Source organism: Hydractinia symbiolongicarpus, chromosome 8, assembly GCF_029227915.1.
Source record: "Hydractinia symbiolongicarpus strain clone_291-10 chromosome 8, HSymV2.1, whole genome shotgun sequence".
Taxonomy (NCBI): domain Eukaryota; kingdom Metazoa; phylum Cnidaria; class Hydrozoa; order Anthoathecata; family Hydractiniidae; genus Hydractinia; species Hydractinia symbiolongicarpus.
In genome coordinates, this window is record NC_079882.1 from 23,927,668 (window position 1) to 23,945,024 (window position 17,357).

The following is a 17,357-nucleotide window of genomic DNA, read 5'->3' on the forward strand; positions in this document are numbered from 1 at the left end:
TTGTTCAGCTTGGCACTTTTTATTCTAGACAATGTTATTGCTTCTTTACTTGTTATTCTTAACCAATCTGTTCTGCATCTTGATTTGTGGCTAGAAGCTAGTGTATCTCCAGGTAAAAAGAGAAAGACTCAGTTTTTAGTAGACTAATGCAGTTGACAGTATTTCTCATTTACGTTTAAATAAGTTGCTACACCTTTCACTGTAATATAGATCCTTGGTAAATTTAAAATGATAATTTCTTTTTCTCACAGCTAAACTTGAAACGACAGTTTGTACCATAATTGTGTGTTTTATTTAAACCAGTGATTTATTTTGGAAATCTCACAAAAACTTATTTTGCCAAACAAAATTGCTATGTAACTACACATAAGCGGAGTATAAACAGGATGTAGCCTTTTTTTTATTAAAATAAAAAATTTAGCAAATTTACCGAAAACGTATTCTACAAAATAAATTGCGGGACGGCTGTTTTAACTCGACGGGTTGGCGATCGGCCTTTTCCTGTCTTTTTTACAGAATTTTACAGGATTTTTTTTTAAAGGAAATTACACCTGAAAGCGTGAACTGTTGAAAGTGATCTATGCATATTTGTTAGCTTCGTGATTTGCTTATACTAAGCGCTTAACCATGCACCATTCGCGATTAATTTTTGAACTTTTACGTGAAACTATTTGGAAAAAAAATGTTTTGTTATGACGGGTACCAACAGATTGTAACCTGTGTTTGTACTTCAGTTAAGGTTGTGGAAGAGTTTTTTTTAAAAAAAATCATATTACTATCGAAATTTACAGCAGAATTAAAAGCATCAGCCGCATATTCGAGACGATTTACCTAAACTAAAGTTCTTCACCCAGGTATCCATAGTATAACCTGTCGTCTGTCTGTAAGTCAAGGATGGTAACTGCATGTATAGATGCAGAAATGCCTCTTTTTTAACAGGCAATGTTGTCCTGTGCCTTCATTTTGAACCCCCGTCGAAGTAATTATATTACTTCGTGTTACCAGGCGGATAGAAATGCTCTAAAAAAGAATTCTTTCGTCTCGAAATCGCTAGAAATGTAAATAACTCACTTAACCAATGGAGAGTACTCCTTTCTTTGTATCCTTCAACCTCCGCTTTTCAAAAGACCATTATTAAAAGTTAAAATAACCGAACTAGACAATCCCATGCCTCTATATTCCTCACTTAATTGGTGCTAGAAAAACAGTAAGTAAAACAGAAGGAGGGAAGAGAAAAATCCAAAAGTCTAACTCGCATCACAAGATACTGTCACCATGTATTGCCGAATATATTTGCTCATTTTCATGAAGCTAATATAAAAAAATCTGCCATTGGTAATGCAAAAGTGTGGCGCAAAAGTCATTTCCATTACCTTGCACACTAAATTCTAGTTGCATAGCAATTATTCTTATTGTGTATTCATTGTGTGTTTGTGGCACGTGATACTATGTAGTGATATTATGTAGTGACAAAGTCATTTTTAATTTCATAATTTCATTGCTCCCACAACTAATTATTTCTGACGAAAGTTTTAATTCTATCTCCCACCTGGACACAGTATGTAGGCGTGTAACTCAAAAAAGAGGATGTACTGCCCTGGTAGTTTCGAAAGACTAAAAAGTAATACGAAGCAAATAAAACTATGGAAACACTAATCACGGAAAATACTGTGATTACCAAAGAATTGTTTTTCCTGTGTTATTTTATTTCCTATTTTTTCTTTTTATACATTTCTGTGACTCCATAAAATTTTATGAACCCTTAGACGTCGAAACAATGCATTCCAAAATCAAGCAAAAACAACCCCAGTTGGACCGCTATAACTCTTGAGAAGCATTAACCAGGTTCCGAACTGTTGTAGTACCTAGTCTACTTTTGGGGACGTTATTATAATAGAAATAATTGTCTTCTGAGAATTAGAGCCCGAATTGTTAAAACTTGGTGGCTCCGAGGTTTTCTGAGGCTAGGAACATGCTAACTGTCGTAAACTAAACGCAATATTAGTGCCAAAGTATATTCAACTAATGCTGGTTAATTTAAGCTGTTCGTAATAAAATTCAAGAAAAATCTTATTGGAAATTGCAGCCATATAAGTATCTATATATTTATTTTCTTATTAAGGCCTTTTAAATTAATTTTTGCGTTGTTATAAAAATACCTTCTACAATGAACAAATAAAACTAAAAAGGGAAAAAAAGCAAAAGTGATATTTGAAAATATCTGTTTTTTGACGAAAACCAAGACGGCTGTTGATAAACATGCCAGAAAAAAACCCGACAGTGATTCTATAAATACGAACCGACTAACTCTTGCACAGATATATATTTTTATAATTCCAAACAAAAATAGAAGTAGAGAGAATTTCAGGCTATTAATGCTATTGTCAGTGTTATTTGATACGAAGGAGGTTGGGTATTGTATCAAGTATATCAACATGATCAAGTGTGTGTACCTACCACATTTGTTTATATTAAACACATACACTCCCTAGCGGTGTCTCATTGCATCCTTGAATAATATCGACCTGTGCTATTTAAAGCCACTGCGGTGGTGCACACAAGATCTGTCAGGTTAGAAACATTTAAAACACCCTTCAAGTGTACGTGTTTCAGAACTCACGTTTTGAAATAAATCCACATGCAAAGACATCTTTTTTCAAAAAAAATGTTAACTTATGACAAGAAATTCCTTGAATGACATTTCTTTTTAAGTTATGCAAATAAAAACAGATTAACTTTTCAGCGGGAAAGATAAACATGAAATCTACATCATGTAAACGAAATCTTTTAATGCAATACATTACATTCTCGTCGTTGTTGTCATATGAAAAATTTTAACATCATTAAAAATCAGTCATCGTGTAAATGGAGGCTATCAGAGTTTTAACCACATTTTCAATTAAGTGCTATTAAACAATTAATTTATTGTTTCTTTTTCTCAACCTTATAAGAGAGCTTAGACAGATATTGTGTCAGTCGGTAAAAACGCGTGGAACAATAAACAAAGATGATAAATACATTGAAGATAACTCTTTTGTTACTGATATATTTACAGCATGTCTTCGGCTTGCGTTCTCTACAATGTGAAAGAAATTGTGAAACAAACTTTAATGTGTGCTTGTCGATTTATCAAATGAGATATAATGGTTATTCTCGGCTGATCAAATGTGGCCGCATAAAGACAATCTGCAACAAAAAGTGTCAAGATCCGAACAAAGAATGCTGGAAGAAATGCAAGTTAACATTTGTAAAATGTTTTACTGGAAGAAGAAGCATCAAGGAGGTTTCGAAGTGTATTGAAAAGCACAGTAGAAGATGCGCCAAAAAATGCGTCAGCAATTCTGTGATTAAAATTAAATAAAGATGTATTGGTGAAACAAAAAGTCTTGTAGCAGTGTATGTACATAAAGTATTTAGCAGGAAAGGTGTTTATTCGTGTCATGAAAAAGCCTGGAAAAAACTGGCGATCTTTATTGACATCTGTGTGGATGAAGCGTTGAACAAAAAGTTTTAATGCAGCAACCGATATGCTGTAATTCTAAAAATAGGGAAAAAGAACATATATGATAATGACCGAGAAGATAAAAACAACAATTTACATAAACCTCTCTTTTTTAAAATAACTTTATTACAAGCTTTTTAGAAAGTGTTTTGTTTCTCTAAAGCTGCTTTAATTTTGTCATACACATCTTCAGCGACACCAATCAGTTTGACACCAGCTTTTTTCAAAGCTGCTTTGATATCTTCGATGCTTGTGCTTCTCAATTTTGAGAGGGCGTCCTTCAGTTTGTCACCGATTTTACCGAACACTTGTTTGGCTTTATCAATAGCTAAAAATGAATATTTTGAAGCGATTAATATAGAGAAAAATTCCTTACAGTTCATTGTACATAATGTTTATAATTTATTAAGAACTTATCAATTTTTACCAACCCCGTTCACAATGGTGTTTCGGCGATATTCCCATTGCATTGTTTTAGGGCAGGTTTTGGAAGGGTTGATATGGGTTTTATTATGCCTTTGCTGTTATATAAGAATATCTTCGTTTAATGAAAAATAAGAAATAAGTATTAATACCAATGGTGTTTTTTCTTGTGGTTTGTTTTGGCACAAAAACTATTTTGAAGAAATATTATTCTAAGGTCGGTAAAATTAGACTTGACACTTTGACTGTCACAGTTTTCTGTGACGAAGATAAAAATATGCTCAGTTCCCGTTTTTAATTAAGGCATGCTGAGATGCGTTACTCTTTTTGTTAAATACTGCGTCGGAAAAAAAGCAAAAAAATGATGCAGAAGTTCCAAATTGGTATCGAATTTCAGATTTTTGTCCTTTAAAATTATTGCCACGTATATACACTTGACAGAATGCATCATCATTGACAAAATTCATCAATCGTTTAGTAAATTGCTTTTAGTAATTATAGATGCTAAAACTCGATAATGTTTATTTTTGGATGTGTCGTTGTCCTTGTGTTTAACGGAAAATGATTAACCATTTCCGTTAATTTGTGTTGTTAATTTTTTATTAACAAAGTGGACATTGTTAAATACGATTTGCAGAAATGAGAATAAATCAATCAACACAAGTTTTGACGGAAAATGCAATATCATATCGGAAGCCTTTAGTTTCATTAACATGAAACAAGGTAGTAGCTTCAAAAAAAACAACGCTAGGAGTATAATATGTTGGTATAAATTTAAGCTCGGACTTTTTTCTTAAGAAAAGGGGGAAACGAAGAATTCAGCTGTCGTTTTCAATATTGAATTACTGTGTTATTTTTGCAATTTTAAAGGGGAAAAGAACCTAAAATGAATTAATTTAGGATCATTTTAGAGGTAATCCTGTATATTAAGGATATTAAGGCTCAAAGAATACAAATATTAAAGAATACAACGTATGAATTTTATATTTTTTAAGTTCCCCAATTGCTTTCTTCTTCACCGTTTTTTAATATGTTTTATTTAATATGTACATATTGTCCTCAGATTGTCAAGTGTTTGAGTGTGTTCTGAAAGAGTTGAACTTACGTAAAACTAATTTAAAAAAATCACCACTTAAACTTTTTAAAAACATTAAGGCTTAACAAAAGATAAGAAATTTTTATTAAGAAGAGTGCAACAGAAACAAGGATTGAACAGATAAAAAATAAAACAAAAACATACCACTTGTCAAATCTCTCTTCTCAATTGATGTCTCAACAACTTCTTCTTCTAATTCTTCAACTGCATTATCGAGAAGCTCATCGGCGATTTGTTCAGCTTCCAATGTCAATCTTCTTGTGTCGTCTTCTACTGCAGCATCAGCAAATTGTTCCATTAACTCGATCTCACCTGTGAAATGAAACATGAAGATTATATATAAGAAAATACATATTTGCTGTGGATGAAGTGTTAAACTCTTATTCAGTTTTATGTACTCGCTGAGAAAATATAAACAATGTAGATTTGTTTATTAATTAACTATAAGATTAGTGAAGCATCAGTTATTCCATGTTGGACCAAATCATTCACAAAACTATAATTCACTTTGATCGATTTTGATTTAACACTTCAGTCTTATCACATGTTGTCACATGTTGGGCATGCTTGTATCATAGAAATTTCTATGGTTTTACCAAAAATTTTATATATCTCACCAATCTCTCTTCTTGATTTTTCATCACCCAAGATCTTCTTCAACAATTGTGATACATAGTTGTGCATTTTCTTCAATTCTTCTTTGCTTTTTGTCAACAGAAACTCGATAGCAGTTTTCAAATGAGCGTGAGCGGTCTTCAATGCAGTTCTCAACTTTTCCTTTATGTCGCGTTTGGGTTTCGCAGTATCTGGAAGTAAGTTGTTGACACTAAGCGTTTTTTTAATAAGTGCAAAGATTCGCTTGTACACTTTTGCAGGAATAGAAATGTTAAACAACAAATAGAATTGAAGTAGATTGCTAAGAAATGTTTTACAAAATATTTGAGCAAAGAAAACACACATACCTAATTTTACCTAACTTTAATAAAACTTCATTCTCTAATATTCTTACCATGTCCTACTTTTTAAATAGTGGGAAATAAAACGATTTGCGCACCTGTTCCGTTGGTTGCTTTACCAGTTGCAACATCAACAAGCTTCTTCAGTAATGCTTTCAATTCACTATATTTCATCTTACCATCATCAATAGCCTGCTTCATGATGTCTCGAACTGTTTTATCCATAATCTTCATTGAATCCATTAATGCATCAAGTGAACTCTTCAATTTAGCTTTGGCATCAGCAATACCATTCTTTAACACTGAAAAAGGGTTCGAGTAGTTTTTAGTAGTAAAATTAACGGGTAATATCTCCCTTTATATTTCCCTTAATCTTGCCATGATTTGCTGGAAATGGTATATTTGCAATGATTGAATCATAAGACAATAAAACAAAATCAAAAAGTCGTTCAAACGTTATTTACGTCTTTTTAATCTTTTATTAAACTGTTTTGTAGGGTTTTGTTAGAATATCCCAGCTTTGCTTAATTGTTCAAAGTTTGAGCCTGGTTGCGCAGCGTTTGTCTAATTCCAAACCTCAGTTCGGCTCCTAACAACTTAGTTGATAGTAAAAAAATATGTGTATTCAAAAGTTTCGTTAAATATAGTTTTTCAAATGTACATGGAATGTAAAGGTTTACTGTTTTATCAAATCTCTTGATTTTGTTTGGTTAGTTTTCTAGTCAGTTTTTAAAATTATATCCTTAGTTAGAATTTAAAAATAACAGTAACATTATTTCTTCGTATTAACTACTTACTTTCCTTGTATTTTTGCAAAAGATCTGTCAAACCAAGACTTCGTTTTTCTATGAGGCTTGAGGGTAATTTTGGACAGGCCAGTTTCAAGTATTTGCATAAGATTTTACTTTTGGTGAATTCCAAAACTTTGTTGTAGACATCTTTAGCCTTATTGATGCCCTTTGTAGCAAATTCGCGAACAGTTTTGCCAATGTCACTAATGGTTCCACCGATGGCAGTAACTTTCTCCTTGATCAATTTGCAGGACTAAATAATTAAAGCAGTTGTATATATTGTCAAGTCCTTCTTTACAAATATATTTGATTTAAAATATAAGATTCCCTTGAAAATTCATGTTAATATAGTGAAATCTTTCTTACGTCTGCTTCAAAGATGTCCTCACAGTCGATAAATGCATCTGTGATTTTGTAAACAACATTTAAGAAGCCTTTGGCAACGTTCACTCCCTTTACAAGTAGATCCCGAACGGTTGACATGATTTTGGGGAAGGCTACTTTCATTTTAGCTGAGTATTCGCGAAGTTTGGTGCAAAGCTGAAAAATAGTAATAATAAGGAAGAGTAGAACAAAGAGTGTAAATTTTTAACAGCAGAATTAAAGACAGTTTGAATAGACTTACTCCTGGGTTTAGGAGCTCTTCACATGAAAAATTAGCAGCATGGTCCTTCAATTTTTGGATACCTTTCTTTACGAATTCTTTGGTGTTTGTATATCCTTCAATGACAGCTTCAGTGACGATTTTTTTGAACTGTTCAGCTTTTATTTTAAGCGATGTTGATACTTTTCGTAGCTTTGAACACACTTCCTGCAAAAGAAAAAATAACTGCAAAATCCAATACTTTTTCCGAATTGTGTAAAAATATAGGTGAAAGAGTCTTTTGTTGATTTTATAGAATCGTCTCTTGCAATTAAACGAATTTTTGGAGCGAAAAAAAAAAAAAAATTCGCGACAAAAAAAAACAATTCAATTAATACGAAATGTGTTGAAAGTTAAATGTGTTAAAGGTAACGGAAGAAAAAATCTATTGTGATGCAAAGAATTACAGAAAGGTAAAGGCACGCATGAACGTACTGGAGTTTTGCTCAATAATTCTTCACATGATTTCCCTTTGACATTATTGATGTAGTATTCCACTACTCTGTTGTATACTTCAACAGCCTTTGACTTGCCTTGAATGAGTGCTTTCTTCACGAAAGTTTCAAACTCGTCAGATTTGATCTTTAATTTGGTTGCAATGTCGGAAAGTTTCTTGCAGGTCTAAAGTATGAATTAGAACAATGTAGGATACGAGTTTAGTTGTCCAGTTTCCAAACTAAATTCTTTTGCTAATATTGCCCTTTTTTTAAGTTGGATTTGTGTGTGTATCAAAAAAAAAAGAAAAAGAAAATAAATATCCCAAAAAACAATATTTTTTCAAAAAACAAAATATTTTGCAGAAGGGAGCTGGGATAAGTGCATTTCTAGAACGGATACATCAACGTATTTTCTTTTTACCAAAGAAAATGAAGTAATACTTACGTCAACAGACACGAAGTCAGTACATTGTTTGGTTTTTACTTTCTCTAAGTAAAACTTTTCCACAGATGCAATAATGTCTTCTGATGTTTTCTTCCCTTTCTTTACTGCGTCTACCACAGCTTCCTTCACAGTTTCAGCTTTAAGTTTAAGATTTGCAGCAGCCGTTGTAAGCTTGTCGCACACCTAACAGAGAATGTTCAGACAGTGTATCCTTCTTATTAAAGGAAAAAACAAAAACTTTAACGTTACCTTATGAGCTATGGTTAAGATGAAATGGTCCTGTTTTTTTTAGCTTTAAAAGAACAGTGACAAAACTATGGGTTTCATAACACAAGACAAAGTTCAGACAGTATCGTGGTGTCAATTAAGCTTTAAAAAACGTTGTATAGTTAAGATACCTATAACATCAGAAAAACACACATCAGAAGGTTTCACCATGACTCATCAATAAGCTCTTACAATTTGCTTAAAGAATCTCCCTATCTGAGCCTGAATATGCTTAGCGTTATGCTATTGAAAAAAACACAAACGAAAGTGTACGCTCATGTTCCAAAAATACACTTATTTACCTTAACCGATAATACATCGTCGCATTTTTGTGGGATTTTCAAAAGTTCTTCTGGAGAGTGCGGTGGCGGAGGTGCAGCCAAAGCGGATGCAACCAAAAGGATTGCAAAGGCAAACAAAGTTCTCATGATTCTGCAACGTAAAATATTTTCATTAAATCCATTTGTAACTAATTGAATTACATGAAAAAAATAGAGATATAACATAATCTATGCAACTTTTTCTTTGACAAATGTCATAATAAGATACAAAATATAAATATGAAAGATAAAACTTCATCTATACAGCTCTCCAATGTTATACTGGTTTCAACAATAGGATGGGATGAAACATTGGAATGAAAACCTAAAACAGGTCAATTAACAAACATTGTTACGTACCTTTGTTTTCAACTGACCAGCTTGTTAGAAATGAAAATTCACCAAATACTCTCGCAACTTTATTTACGATTATCCATGCACCTATGTCAACTTCTTAACATTCTTTACTTAGTGCATACTATGTTCTTCAAACCAGGGGGCAACTCGAAGAGACTGTTGCAAAAGTTTCTTCATTATGCAAAAATTTACAGAATAATCCTGAATAATTCAGTGTTTTCTTGTCCCTTAATTTTTTCTTTACACCTTCTCCAACAATTTTTATAGTTTTTAAGCATATATTTAACGTTATGTGATGTTACGTTATGTATTGTAATTAACTTGCGATTAATTTGCCACCCCGGATACACAACAAATTCGGACAATTACGCTAAAAAAGGGGGCGTGACAATATACGTTGAAAAAAGGGCGTTAACTGAAAGTTTAAACAGGCAACCAACTGTGTGTATATGATATTGTTATGTTTGCATAACCGAGTGTTTCTGAGCAGTTAAACATGCATGCACTTTCATAACAATAAGCTAAACATTATAGCCTGGCCTCGTTTTCAAAAAATTCGTTGACACAAAAGTGCTGTCGCTGCTGATACTTTTCGCCATATTATTGTGCTTTGTTTGAGGGGAGAGTCTAATCTCATAGAATATTCTCGGCCCCACCAAAGATCTTTGGGACGAATTTGAGCCGGGTTTTTTTTTAATTCTTCTTTGTATGTTATATAAGTAAAAGACTAACCATATTTAGCTAATATACACCTGCTTGACAAAGTTTTTTAGGCTCTATACCTCTCAGAGTCTTAAATATTGACCTTATTCAAAACTACCCCTTAAATTTCTATAAAATACTTATATTCGGGAAAATATAATAACTTTTGTTAGAGATCTAACAAAAGTTATTAAATCCTTAGAACTTGAAACTCACAACACAACTTTATTTTATTAAGAGGGGTCATTCTGAAAAGTTTGGAAACGTGATTAACCCGATTTCCCGACTTATTTTGAATTTACCCGAAAGTAAGAAAAATTGGATTTTCGGGTAAATTTTGGCTATTTTGATTCGAATTATGTAGAAAGCAAATAACTTTTATTTTGCTGCCTGAAACCTTAAACAAAATTTGAAAATTTCCTTCTAAAATTGAAGTAATTGAATTCTAAGTATATTTTCGGCAAATATGAAGCTTCCGATGACAGGACAAGTGCTGACATAAACAAAACAATTCGTAACCGTAAGCAGATTCTTAGGCAAAACTTTACGTTGTTTAAAAAAAAGAATGTGTAGTTAATCTTATTTTGACTCTGACTTCTTGAACCATAGATATAAATAAGTTCTTATGATGCACATAACCTTCCGCATGGGTATCTGTTGTTCTTATATTTGCGGATGCATTTATCGATTTTAAATTTTTTTACAGAAGAAAATCTGTCTTTGTATAAAATAGATTGTAGACCATAACGCTGCCATATAAATTGCATACATATGTTTATGTTAGCAAAATAAAGTTTAATAAAGACCCCTTTCATGCAAAAATATAACCCACACAAAAATTGAGCAAACCTTATAAGTCTAAGTTGTCGAGCGATAAACGTCAAATGGTTTCAGTAGTCAATAGGTTAATCAATTAATCTTTATTAACATCGCCATTTTATGACTATTTACCCCAGGTAACTTTTTCAATTCCTATTGCTGCTGTTAAAAATAAGGGTCCTCCTCTTTGAGCTACGGAATTTATGCAAGGAAGCCAACCGCTTAACTACATAACCGCCAACGATAATCAATCTTACAAACCTTTCTCGAATTTCATAAATTATAATAATTATGACGTCATCTAAAATTTTATAATGATTTTGTGCTCTTTAAATAAGGATATTTAGATAGAATATTAAATTATCATGACAAAAATAAAGTTCTTAGAGCAATATAATATTGTGGTTGGATTTTATTTAGGTTCGAAGAAAATAATTATTTCGAAAACGAAGCTATTCTTGGAAAGGTCGGTTATATGAAGGGTTAGACTGTAACTTTCAGCTTGGAATTTAGGCACTTAACGAACAGAATTATTTACGAAATTAGGTAATTTGTTTTACCTTTTGCTAAGGAACTTAGGGATAAGAATCATTTTTATCGACCCCTTTATTTGAGTTTGACATAATAAGGAAATTCAGGAAAGGTCTATTCTTACGTTAAACGCTAAAAAGCATCGATTTACGCTTTAATAGTCTCTCTGCAACCCAACTTGGGATGGAACTAACGACCTCCCGGATGGAAGCGAACGCTCTAACACAAGGCTATCAGTGAGTCAAATGAAAACACATTTAACATCTAATAATCAATAACCGCATATATACAAAAATATACATTTATAGTTTTATGAGACTTTTACACAACATTGAGTTAAACAAAATGGTAGACAAAGATACCGACAATACTGACTACATGTTACAACGCCAGTTTCCGGGTCCATATGCGAAGTCATTTTACTGACGTCATATTGATTGTTCATTGGTACTTGTCCCGTTTTTAATGCATCATTTGGGGTAAAGATATAATTATAAACTGTATAAAAGGGATTTACTCTGTATGGTTGATTAACATTGTCCAGTACTGTACTTCCTTTAAAATATTCGGTGTTAGCTGGTTTAGAAATCGGTGGTGATTTACAACAGGCTTCGTCGCAGTTGGGAAAGCATTGGTACGGTTTGAAACATGGTGGCAAACACCAAGTAATATCGGTTATATGATCGTTCAGGAGAGCTAAAATATAGGAAAATAGTTGAAGGTTACTTGGTCTGTTTATTATGTCTAAAGTGTATCTCGATGGTACATAACATACAATCTCATTCCCAACGGTGGGGATTCTAAGGGAGATAACAATCTTTTTTCCGGTTTCCGTGATGTGTAAGTGACGATAATACCCGAAATGCCGGGAAGGGTTAAGAGAAATAAAAAAATATGTGCTTTATTAGAGATAGTGAGAAAGTTATTTACTGTGGCTATGGGAAAACCTGGTGTCTCAATGATCCCACTTAAAATTAATAGCAAGTTTGTCATTTAAAGAGGGCGTGCTTAAGTGCGCGTACGAGAGATCTCAAAATTCTTTTTCGTCACAGCCTTTTCAGAATTTCTTCATGAGGGCAAACAATTTGGCAAGAACATAGTACTTTACAGCTGTGTCGATTTAGCTGTCAAAGATAAATTGTTTCGTCATTACACCACAGTGTATTTTGCAGAACCTGCAAAACACTAATTTCATCGCCAAGGCATTTTTTTCTCTTTCTTACAATCTTAGAAAAAAGCCCTGGAGACGAAGTTTGCAGACATAGTATTAAGCAAAAGCTATGTTAGTGATAAAATTTTTTTTTAAACAAACGTAGTTTTTTTAAATAAACGTAGCAATTGTAACTTCGCTAGAGATGATTTTTGTAAAAGAAAATTAATAGCTGGTCAGTCAAGCATTTAAAAATTCAGAGCGGCAAAGTGGATACGCAGGGCGTAAAGTGGATCAACAGGGCGTAAAATTAAATTCATAACAAAAAAAAATTATTTTTCTAATGACAATGATAAAAAAAGAAAAAGATTTTTTTCCTTACATATATCAATAAGATGCTTCGTCACTGGAAACGCATCAATAAACCCTTTACCAAGTTGGTCTTGCAAACTTTGTAAATGACTTTTAGAGCGTTCGGTAAAATAAAGCTCGACATCGACAACTGTAGCATTTTGACTATAAATAAAACCAACAAATGTCTAACGAGGTGAACTGAATAGTATAAATAGTATAAAACACAGACCACTTACCCCTTTGCAAGTCTTAACGAAACTACTTTTGAAGATATAAAAGATTTATCTTTTTTATACACATCAGCGAGCTAGAAGAAAAAAAATGACGATAAGTAAAAATTTAAATAATAATCACGCTATCTATAATAACTTTAAAACCTAATTCTGATTTATTTTTTTAGTTCCAGGTAATCATTTGATTTGCAAATAAACATGCTGCATTTTAATGTTCGAAATCAACCTCGTCCCCGAAACTATTGCTGCTTTAAGGAGCTACGCCTAAAGGGGTTTGGAACGAACTTAGCCAAAATATTTAATTTTGTATTATTAAAACATTTCATGTTTCTATTCAGAGGACTTCAATACACATCATTCTGAACAAGTAAAGTCTGATAAAAACAAGCAACCTCATACCCAGGACTATTTGCTTCTTAAAGATGCTGCGCTTTTTGTTGGTGATTTAGCGCTGGTATCAAGCATGGAAAACCCCAAGAAAGCAGGTCAGACTAACGAGACAAAGGTTTATTGTCTCGCTTAAGCAAGAAAAATAATCGTAACTCTAACTCTTTTTAAATATAAGAGTTCAAACATTAAGATTTTGGTCGGACATCAACAAGGGGGTACACAGGTACTTTCTGCAAACCTCACCGCATGCTCAATCTGATTTTTTGTTGTCCAATTTTTTAAGCTGGATCCAGTTGTATAGTTTAATAGCCTAATCGAGACCAAAAAATTCTTCCCTAAAAACAAAGAAATTAATTGGTGAGAGGTTTAAGAAAAATCTATGGAGAAATTATTCTTTTAAAATTATAGAAAATTCTATCCAAATTATTCTAAATAATAATTTTAAAGAATAATTAAAGAATGTAGGAATGGATTATAACATTTCTGACCTAAAATATCCTTCATATCTTGCCTAGGATTTTCATGGCCTTATTTTTTAATGTAACAGCCTCCATGGTTACAGTCATCAATAGAAGGACAGCTTATACTATAATGCCTCCTCCTTCTCCGATTATTACAGTCAACACCCTCTCTCTGCTTATTTAATATTTGTATGTCCCCTCTTCCCCCTCACCCTTATACACTTCACATTTGTACACTTCAATTTTTAATTTGTAACTTGCAAAAAAACTTATTCGTTATTCTATTATGCTCCCATTACGTTTCCAACTATAAGATATGGTTTCAGACCTCGAAAAATTGGCTGAGCTCTAGTGGTAGGTTGTGTTGTACTGAAAACTTCTGTTTGAGTAATGGAAGCTGGTGACAGCAACGTAGGTGTAACTCCTTCAAAGTGATTATCTAAACAAAAAAAGAATATAGAACGATTATTTTTCATTCTGGTAAAATTGTTCTGTGAAGAATCACTTTTATGCTGGAGTGAAGTTTGGGAAAATGTATAATCAGTAATCGTTTTTGTGTTTTATCAATAACCCTGTGAGTAGTGCTACATGAGTGCTGCTATAATCTTTCCGTCCCCTATTTCAATTTCAGAGCTCTTTTTCTATTTTTTATACTGGGACAGCAAGACAATACTTTTTTTCTCGCCGTCCCAATATCAAAAGAAAAAAAGCCCTGGGATCGAGCTTGTTTTTTTTTTCTCTTTTAATTGCTTACTGGTCCAAAGTTTATGTTAGGAAAAAAAAGATAAACGAATTTGTAGTCTCGCTTAGCTTTTTTTTTCTTTACAGTAGCTGACGGCAGACAAAAGATACGATAAACCGACATCACCTATGTCTAAAGTTAAATAAATGCCAAGTTCAGAGAAATTCAACCCAATTAAATTCAGACATCTTTAGAGTAAATTTAGGACAATATAATTTGCGTTACTTTACAAAAACGCTGGAAATGTATGTTTGAAAACAGGAAATATTGGAATGTAGTTCGGAAAAAATTGGAATGTCATACTATTTATATCTGTCCGAGGTGGTGTGAAACAAAAATTTCTATTAGATATTTGGCGCAAAAATGAAAAGTTTATACACGTACTGCGTATAACAACATTTATACACGAACGAAAAAAAGATAATCAACTCACTAAAAGTTTCGACCAGTTCATCCATAAGCGTTTTGTTAACACCTGTGTCTATGAAATTACTCGTGACGTTGGCGTCAGCTGGCACAATGTCGCTGCTTTTCTGTAGTAAATCATCCAGTATTTCTTGAGTAATATTATTCGCCTTTAAGTCTTCTACTTTATTTTGTGTCTTATTCATACCTTCTTCCATTTCAAGTTTAGAATCATTATAGTTTTCGTTATACACGTCATCAAATATTAAGTCCATATACATAGGAGACGTAGCATTTGATGTAGTGTTTACTATTTCCTGATTTTTTGACACGGAGTCATTTTGACTGGAAATTTCGGATGCATTGGAACTGTGAAAGAGGATTTCATTTTTGTTTATCGATGAGACGAAAGATATTTCTCTATCACTCGCTTTTATTTCTATACCAGGAGCGATCGTTATGAAAACATTGTACGCGGAAGATTGTTGTGTATGTATTGTATTTGTCGCAGTAAGATGTTGCGATTTGTAATTAGTGCTTTGAGAGGGGTGTGCTTCTTTGTTCCCATCAAACACATCTATTGTTACTTTATTCAATACACTGGATGCGTTATGTGCCGGAGAAGAGACAGAAAGTATATTGGATGACGTCATTATTAAAGATGGCTGATTTGTTGATATGTAATCTTCTTCAATCAATATCAGGGTTTTTGTCATAGATTGTTTTGATGGAGCTAAAAAAAGGTTGATTGAAGACTTATCTCAGGGCCGCATTAACTATGATTAATATGGGGGAGTCATGGACAGAGAATGCGTTTGTACCGAACCTACTAGGTTAAAATCTAAAAATCCCCCTCCCTTGTCCTCAGCTCCACCCGCCCCCTGATTCATCTACAAACAATGAAATAAACTTACTGGTCATCGGTTTCTGTGAACTAACGGAGAGGGGGATACTTTTAAGACTCGGGGTTGCTGTTAAAGATGGTCCTGAATATACACTAATTATGCTTGCATGTGCTTTCACTTTTCTATTGTGTTTATGCGTAACCTGAGGCTTATTTTCACTGTATGTACTTATGTTAACCCATGGTATATCTTGATAAGTATTCCCAAGGTTCAAACCACTTTGTGTCTTCAAACATTTCTCATACTTTTTATTATTGTCATACTCTTTTCGTTTCAACTTTAAACGTTGGATAATCTTTTGAATATCAAACAGTGTATCAGACACTGGCTTCGTTTCGCAAGGTTCCAGAGATGAATCTAACTTCAAACCGCTGTCAAAATCAATATTTTTTGTTTTTTCATATTTTTTTTTCTTATTCTTTAGTCTTTCTTTTATTAACTCTATAGACATTGGAACATTCGTTACAGGTTTGTAGTTGGAGCCAGTCTTTACAACAAATTTTTCAGCATCGTCTGTTTGGTGATATTTGTTGCTGGACCAATCTTCTGTCTTGATTTTAGGAGATGTCTCATAGCTAACGGTTGGGCTGTTCACTTCGACAATAGGTACAATTCTTGTTTGATTTCTTACCTGCATAGTTCCAGGAAAGGAAACCTGTTCTGTCTTTACTGAAGCACTGTTTTTCTTGTTTGTTTTGTTATTGGTACGAGAAGATAATTCTACTTTTTGATTTTCCATTAGTTTTAAATACGAAGGCAAAATATCACTGTATTCGCGAATATCTTTTAATATTCTATTCCCCTCAAAACTGGCGTCAGTATGACTGAAACGCAGTAGTTTTTCTGTATTTTTTTCTAACTCAATAACGAACGGTAAATTCTCACGAAGCTTTGAAATAGTTCTTGAGACTTCTTTTTTTATATCAGATGTTGATTTTATTTTAATATCTTTCTCTCTTTTCTTCTTCTTTTTCTTCGCTAATAAAGCTTTTTTTATTTTATTTCGCGTAAAAGTCGTGGTTACGCGCTTACGAGTATTTTTTGACCTTCTTGTTTTTCTTTGTTTGGTGGCAGGTTTACATCGTATCGACTTTGTGTTTTCGTCTCGTTTGCAAGTTAGATAAAACACCTCAGTCTTTTTACGAATATCTTTCTCATCTTCTGTCATATGAAGAGATTTACGGAAAACTGGATCTGCTTTCAATTTTTTGTTTTTTATAGACAAACGACCGTCTAAAGATTGTGTGTCTAGAAAAAAAATTTCCATTTATAAATTTTTTGTGATATTATAGAAAAAGTATATATTGCTAATTCATTGACAAGATAATAGTTCACAAGGATGTCATAGAAAATTGGACGTCGGATTATTTGGACGTTTTGTATCTTCTTTCACAGGGTTTTAGGTTCTTAATTGAAGTCATTTTCTTT

General features: G+C 32.9%; 2 protein-coding genes across 3 annotated transcripts; both read right to left on the reverse strand.

The window, feature by feature from the left end:
• Window positions 1–3,594: 3,594 nt before the first annotated feature.
• On the reverse strand, window positions 3,595–9,331 carry LOC130655406 (uncharacterized). The gene is made up of 11 exons (XM_057458158.1): window positions 9,241–9,331; window positions 8,863–8,992; window positions 8,294–8,476; window positions 7,847–8,032; window positions 7,394–7,579; window positions 7,135–7,308; window positions 6,775–7,021; window positions 6,076–6,279; window positions 5,639–5,827; window positions 5,166–5,333; window positions 3,595–3,830 (listed from the first exon to the last, which is right to left on the reverse strand). Exons 2-11 carry the CDS (start codon window positions 8,986–8,988, stop codon window positions 3,640–3,642), a joined length of 1,854 nt encoding a protein of 617 aa, XP_057314141.1. The 5' UTR covers window positions 8,989–8,992; window positions 9,241–9,331; the 3' UTR covers window positions 3,595–3,639.
• A 2,217-nt stretch (window positions 9,332–11,548) lies between these two features.
• On the reverse strand, window positions 11,549–15,743 carry LOC130655560 (uncharacterized). Of its 2 annotated transcripts, XR_008984684.1 has the most exons (3): window positions 15,053–15,743; window positions 13,660–14,316; window positions 11,549–13,100 (listed from the first exon to the last, which is right to left on the reverse strand). XR_008984684.1 is itself a non-coding variant. In XM_057458333.1 (2 exons), the coding sequence occupies exons 1-2, from the start codon at window positions 15,738–15,740 to the stop codon at window positions 14,162–14,164; spliced, it is 843 nt and encodes a 280-aa protein (XP_057314316.1). In that variant the 5' UTR covers window positions 15,741–15,743; the 3' UTR covers window positions 13,405–14,161. The 2 variants fall into 2 exon arrangements, 1 of the variants encoding a protein (XP_057314316.1); XM_057458333.1 differs by lacking the exon at window positions 11,549–13,100 and having other exon boundaries at window positions 13,405–14,316.
• Window positions 15,744–17,357: the final 1,614 nt, after the last annotated feature.